General features: G+C 43.6%; 1 protein-coding gene across 1 annotated transcript; it reads left to right on the forward strand.

Moving 5' to 3' along the window:
- Positions 1–819: 819 nt before the first annotated feature.
- On the forward strand, positions 820–5,322 carry LOC146905248 (uncharacterized). Its single transcript, XM_085728495.1, has 3 exons — positions 820–1,753; positions 1,886–3,890; positions 4,152–5,322. The coding sequence occupies exons 1-3, from the start codon at positions 853–855 to the stop codon at positions 5,320–5,322; spliced, it is 4,077 nt and encodes a 1,358-aa protein (XP_085584621.1). The 5' UTR covers positions 820–852.
- The last annotated feature ends 2,078 nt before the right edge of the window (positions 5,323–7,400 follow it).

Raw genomic sequence — 7,400 nt, forward strand, 5'->3', positions numbered from 1 at the left:
GATGTACTTTGGAGTCTATCCCTTGGCTCAGTTTTGTTAAAAGGGAATTATTTTAGTACTTTAATTATTCAATAAATTTTCAGTTATGATGTTTACAAATTTGCTTTTATAAGTCCTTCGATAAAAAAAAATGTCTATTTTTGCATAACATCATGCATCATTTTGCATTTCACAGTCTCAAATCCAAAGTCTCACACAAATTTTCTTTTCCAGAAAAAGGTCAGCTCGTTTCAAAAGGTGGCCCCACGTATCCTCTACAAGCCTACCCGCACTATCTACACTCGAGCAAACGTGAAAAAGAAGATGGATTTTCTCGAACAAGAAAACCAAGTGCTCCGTGGAGAAATAACAACCATGCAGACTAAGATGGACGAAATGGCTGAAGTGATGAAGACAATGGCGGAAGCACAGGTTCGAGCTCAAGCACAAGCTGAAGCGCAAGCTCAAGCACTAGCTCAAGCACAAGCTCAAGCTCAAGCACTGGCTCAATCACAAGCTCAAGCACTAGCACAAGCTCAGGCACAAGCACCACCGCCACCTCCTCCAGTCAGAACTCAGGCCGAAACATCCGCCTCTGCTACCGCCTCTACCCCTGGATGGACAATATGTGCAGATACTCCGATACACTCTGCTCCGCAACGTTCTGCGCCTCGGTTCTCGCCTTTCACTGCCGGCGAAATACTCCGTCCCATTGTGTGTGAAGTTTCAAGTTCTATGCTAGAAGGTCGTTCTTGGGGTGTGCCAGTTTGCCTCAGTGAAGTATTCTGCCCTATCATGACCGAAGTTCCGATGCCTACTCGTCAAAGTGCAACTCATGTTCCTCCACCTCTGGTAGGAGCTCCTCCAGCCGCTATGACCTATTCGGCTCCGGTGATGCATACCATTCCACAAGATGAAGAACCCATATACCATTCAGGGAACATGGAGAACTATGACAAAGTGAATGACTTGCAAGAAAAATACGATGAAATGCAACGAGAGATGAGAGCTCTCCATGGAAGGAAGATGTTTGGGAAGACTGCTTACGATCTCTGTTTAGTGCCGGACGTCCAAGTACCTCACAAGTTCAAGGTACCAGATTTCGAGAAGTATAAAGGGAACTCCTGTCCTGAGGAGCATCTAACAATGTATGTGAGAAGGATGTCTGCCTATGCCAAAGATGACAAAGTCCTTATCTATTTCTTCCAAGAAAGTTTGGCTAGTCCTGCCTCAAAGTGGTACATGAACCTGGACAAAACAAAGATTCAAACCTTCCGTGACCTGTGTGATGCTTTCGTGGAACAATACAGTTACAATGTGGATATGGCCCCAGACCGAAGTGATCTCCAGGCTATGACTCAAGGGGACAAGGAAACATTCAAAGAGTATGCCCAGCGATGGAGAGATGCTGCTGCCCAAGTCAGCCTGCGCGTAGAAGAGAAGGAGATGACCAAGCTCTTCTTAAAAACTCTCAGTCAGTTCTATTATGTAAACATGGTCGGAAGTACTCCCAATAACTTTGCTGAGATGGTTGCTACGGGTGTACGGTTGGAAGAAGGAGTCCGAGAAGGACGTTTAGTAAAAGAAGGGACATCTGCAAGTGGAACCAAGAAGTCTGGGAACCACCTCCCGAAAAAGAAAGAACAAGAGGTTAGTATGGTGGCTCATGGGAGGCCTCAATTAAATTATTTACCCTACCAACACGTTGCTGCCATCACACCTGCTGCCAATACCATCCAACCACCAAATAGCCAACTCCAATTCCAACAATATCATCAACCACAACACCCTCAACAACATCCTCAACCATATCCTCAACAACCATATCTTCAACAACCATATCCCCAACAATACCATCATCCACAACCATATCCTCAACAACAACAATTCCTACAATATCCCCAACAACCATACCAACAATACCCACAACGACCATATCAACAACAACAGCCTCGACCACAGAATGCCAAATTGCAAATTGACCCAATTCCCGTGACATATGCAGAGTTACTCCCAGGGTTGCTCAGTAAAAATTTGATTCAACTTAGAGCACCTCTTCCAGTGCCAGAGAAACCGCCAGCATGGTATAAACCTAACCAGACTTGTGCTTTCCATCAAGGGTCCCCAGGTCATAGTATTGAAGATTGTTATGCCATGAAGAATGCAGTTCAGAGGCTAATCAATGAAAAAAAGATAACCTTTACAGACTCAGCACCAAATGTTCGAACCAATCCGTTGCCAAACCATGGTGCCGCAACTGTCAACATGGTCGAAGATTGCCAGAAGACTCATTTCATCCTGAACGTCCAACACATCCAGACACCTTTGGTCCCTATACATGCCAAGATGTGTCAAGCGTCTCTCTTTGAACATGATCATGCCGCCTGTGAAGTGTGTCTTCTAGATCCTCAAGGTTGTCAGAAAGTAAAAGATGATATCCAAGGACTTTTAGACCAAGGAGAACTTGTTGTTGAAAGAAAGTGTGATGATGTATGTGTTATAACGTCGGAGGAGCCTTTGGAGATATTCTACGACAGTCGGAAGTCAGTTGCTGCTCCTTTAGTGATCTGTTTGCCTGGGCCGATGCCTTATGCCTCTGAGAAAGCCATTCCTTATAAGTACAATGCCACTATGATAGAGGATGGTCGTGAAGTTCCGATACCACCTTTGCCGTCTGTAGGAAATGTCGCTGAAGTCAGTAGAGTGCTAAGGAATGGGCGTATTGTTCCTGTGGTGCCCCCAAAGAAAGCTAGTGCTCCGGTAATCGAGGAGACCCAAGCTAAAGATCCCAGTGCAGTCAAAGATATTGGTCAGTCTAGTGGGACCAATGCAAATTCTGAGATTGATGAGATTCTTAAGCTAATCAAGAAGAGTGAGTATAAAGTGGTTGATCAATTGATGCAGACCCCATCAAAGATATCCATAATGTCTCTACTGTTGAATTCTGATGCTCATAAGGAGGCTCTAATGAAGGTCCTGGAACAAGCTTTTGTGGACTACGATGTGACTGTTGGTCAATTTGGAGGAATAGTGGGGAACATCACTGCATGCAACAATCTGAGTTTCAGTGATGAAGAGCTTTCGAAAGAAGGAAGGAACCATAATATGGCTCTCCATATATCTGTGAACTGCAAGACAGATGCTCTGTCAAATGTGCTAGTAGATACTGGGTCGTCCTTAAACGTAATGGCCAAAACAACTTATGATCAACTTTCTTACAAGGGTACACCTTTGAGACGGAGTGATGTAATGGTGAAAGCTTTCGACGGTTCAAGGAAGAATGTTCATGGGGTGGTGGATCTGCCTATTACAATTGGTCCACATGTTTTCCAAATTACCTTTCAAGTGATGGACATCCAAGCATCGTACAGTTGTCTGTTGGGCCGACCCTGGATTCATGAAGCTGGGGCAGTAACCTCCACATTGCATCAGAAGTTAAAATTTGTGCAGAATGGAAAACTAGTAACTGTGAATGGTGAGGAAGCTTTGCTAGTGAGCCATTTGTCGTCTTTCTCTTTCATCGGGGCTGACAGTGTTGAGGGGACATCATTCCAGGGACTTGCTATGGAAGAAGAGAATACCAAGAAGAGTGGGGCATCTATTTCCTCTCTAAAAGATGCTCAGAATGTGATACAAGCTGGAGGGTCTTCAAGTTGGGGAAAGTTAGTAGAATTGCCAGAGAACAAGCGCCGAGAAGGACTGGGTTTCTCCCCATCAACTGATTTGCCCTGGAACGTCGTCGTGCCGACAAGAGGTACTTTCCACAGCGCTGGCTTTATCAATGCCCTGTCAGAAGCCAATGCTATCATAGAAGACAGCTCTGAGGGGATACCACAAAGTTTTGTCACTCACGGAGGGACTAGCCACAATTGGGTTGCTGTAGACGTTCCTTTTGTTGCTCACTTGTCTAAGTAATGCATTTGTTCGTTTTATGTTTTTTCAAAAAAATCCTTTCGCCTCGCCCCAAGCGAAAGTGAATCTATCAAGGGCCATTTGCTTCAAAAAAAAATTATCATCAATTAAATAAAAATGTCGTTTTGTTCCCGACTTTTGTTTTATTTTTTCTTTTGTGCTTTTTTCTGAAAAATGGTAATACAAAAAACCAAAAAAATATGATCACCTTCGAAAATCTGCATTTACTTATTTTCTAAAATCATCAATCATATGTGCAGATTAAACATCAATGAACCCTTTGAACAACATACCCCTATGATCTCTCCCAACTTTGAATCCCCTGTGTATGAGGCGGAAGAGGAAGAGAATGAAGAGATTCCCGACGAAATCTCTCGGCTACTTGAACGAGAAAGAAGAGCCATTCAGCCTTATGGGGAAGCAATAGAGGTCATCAACTTGGGTACTGAAGAAGACAAGAAAGAGGTCAAGATTGGGGCATCACTTGAAGCAAGTGTCAAGAAGCGAGTGATAGAACTTCTCAGAGAATATGTTGATATATTTGCTTGGTCGTACAAAGACATGCCATGCCTGGATACTGATATTGTGGTGCACCGTCTGCCATTGAAGCCCGAATGTCCACCAGTCAAGCAGAAGTTGAGAAGAGCCCGTCCTGATATGGCCCTCAAGATTAAAGAAGAAGTACAGAAACAGATTGATGCAGGTTTCCTTGTCACATCAGAATACCCAGAGTGGCTTGCCAACATTGTGCCTGTTCCGAAGAAGGATGGTAAAGTCAGAATGTGTGTTGATTACCGTGATTTGAACAAAGCTAGTCCCAAAGATGATTTTCCACTACCTCACATTGATGTATTAGTTGACAACACTGCAAAGTCCAAAGTTTTCTCCTTCATGGATGGTTTCTCCGGTTACAATCAGATCAAAATGGCACCAGAAGATAGAGAGAAGACATCTTTCATTACCCCTTGGGGCACTTTTTGTTACAGAGTAATGCCGTTTGGGTTAATAAACGCAGGGGCTACTTATCAGAGAGGTATGACTACTCTTTTCCACGACATGATACACAAAGAGATTGAGGTTTATGTGGATGATATGATTGTCAAGTCAGGTACTGAAGATGAGCATGTCGAGCATCTGCTGAAGATGTTCCAACGACTGAGAAAGTATCGACTCCGTATGAATCCTAACAAGTGCACCTTTGGTGTCAGATCCGGAAAGCTTTTGGGCTTCATTGTCAGCCAGAAAGGTATTGAAGTAGATCCCGATAAGGTCAGAGCTATCAGAGAGATGCCCGCTCCGCAAACAGAAAAACAAGTAAGAGGGTTTCTCGGACGACTGAACTACATTTCCCGTTTTATTTCTCATATGACTGCAACATGTGGACCGATATTCAAGCTACTCCGCAAAGAGCAAGGTATTGTGTGGACATAAGAGTGCCAGAAAGCCTTTGACAGCATCAAAGAATATTTGCTAGAACCTCCAATCCTTATCCCTCCTGTTGAAGGAAGACCTCTGATCATGTACCTGACTGTGTTAGAAGATTCTATGGGTTGTGTACTCGGGCAACAAGATGAAACTGGAAGAAAGGAGCACGCTATTTATTACTTAAGCAAGAAGTTTACTGATTGTGAGTCTCGATATTCCATGCTTGAAAAGACATGTTGTGCTCTAGCTTGGGCTGCCAAACGCCTTCGTCACTATATGATTAATCATACTACTTGGTTGATTTCTAAAATGGATCCGATCAAGTACATCTTCGAGAAGGCTGCAGTAACAGGAAGAATCGCCCGGTGGCAGATGTTGTTATCTGAATATGACATCGAGTATCGTACCCAGAAAGCAATCAAAGGGAGTATCATTGCAGATCATTTAGCTCACCAACCAGTTGAGGATTATCAGCCTATCAAGTTTGACTTTCCTGATGAAGAGATCATGTATCTGAAAATGAAAGATTGTGATGAACCGTTATTCGGAGAGGATCCAGATCCTGAATCAAGATGGGGTCTCATATTTGACGGAGCTGTTAATGTGTATGGTAGCGGAATTGGGGCAATCATCATTACTCCTAAAGGTGCACATATCCCCTTCACTGCCAGGCTGACATTTGACTGTACAAACAATATGGCAGAGTACGAAGCATGCATCATGGGTCTCGAAGAAGCTATTGATCTGAGAATCAAGATCCTCGACATTTATGGTGACTCAGCCCTCGTAATCAATCAAATCACAGGAGAATGGGAGACTCGCCACCCTGGCTTGGTCCCCTACAAAGACTATGCAAGACGATTATTGACCTTCTTCAACAAAGTCGAGCTGCACCACATTCCTCGTGATGAAAACCAGATGGCAGATGCTCTAGCTACCTTGTCTTCCATGTACCAAGTAAATCGTTGGAATGAAGTGCCATTGATCCGTATCAGACATCTTGAGAGACCTGCTCATGTATTTGCTACTGAAGAAGTTGTTGATGATAAGCCATGGTTCCATGATATCAAGTGTTTCCTTCAGAGTCAAGAGTATCCGCCCGGAGCTTCCAATAAAGACAAGAAGACACTAAGAAGACTGTCTGGCAATTTCTTCCTGAACGGGGACGTTTTGTATAAAAGAAACTTTGACATGGTGTTACTCAGATGTGTGGACAAGCGCGAGGCAGATTTATTGATGCATGAAATACACGAAGGCTCCTTCGGAACTCATTCTAGCGGGCACACAATGGCTAATAAGTTATTGAGAGCGGGTTATTACTGGTTAACGATGGAAGCTGATTGTTACAAGCACGCCAGAAAATGTCATAAGTGTCAGATCTATGCCGATAAGATTCATGTGCCGCCAACTGCACTCAATGTTCTTTCGTCTCCCTGGCCTTTCTCTATGTGGGGCATTGACATGATCGGAAGGATTGAACCAAAAGCATCAAACGGGCACCGCTTCATTCTAGTGGCTATTGACTATTTCACCAAGTGGGTTGAAGCAGCATCATACGCTAATGTAACCAAGCAAGTGGTGGTCAAATTTATCAAGAATCATATTATCTGCCGCTACGGTGTCCCTAACCGGATCATTACAGACAATGGGACGAATCTGAACAACAAGATGATGAAAGAGTTGTGTGATGATTTCAAGATCGAACATCATAATTCTTCGCCTTACAGACCTCAAATGAATGGTGCTGTCGAAGCTGCAAATAAGAACATAAAGAAGATCGTCCAGAAGATGGTGGTGACTTATAAAGATTGGCATGAGATGCTTCCCTTTGCATTACACGGATATCGTACTTCCATACGCACGTCAACAGGGGCAACCCCCTTCTCTTTGGTATATGGTATGGAGGCTGTACTCCGCGTAGAAGTTGAGATTCCTTCAATGAGAGTTCTGATGGAAGCTGAGTTATCAGAGGCTGAATGGGCTCAAAGTAGATATGATCAATTAAATCTGATTGAGGAAAAGCGTATGACCGCCCTATGTCATGGTCAACTATATCAGAAGAGGATGAAGCAGGCTTTTGACAA

The sequence above is a fragment of the Medicago sativa genome, chromosome 7, assembly GCF_051527215.1.
Source record: "Medicago sativa cultivar Bolivia chromosome 7, Bolivia_mono, whole genome shotgun sequence".
In the NCBI taxonomy this organism is placed as follows: Eukaryota; Viridiplantae; Streptophyta; class Magnoliopsida; order Fabales; family Fabaceae; genus Medicago; species Medicago sativa.

Coding starts and splice junctions, on each gene's coding strand:
- LOC146905248 (XM_085728495.1), top strand. CDS start 853: ATGACCTATTCGGCTCCGGTGATGCATACCATTCCACAAGATGAAGAA. Junction 1,754..1,885: donor ACTCCAATTCCAACAATATC/ATCAACCACAAC, acceptor AATATCCCCAAC/AACCATACCAACAATACCCA. Junction 3,891..4,151: donor TTTGTTGCTCACTTGTCTAA/GTAATGCATTTG, acceptor TCATATGTGCAG/ATTAAACATCAATGAACCCT.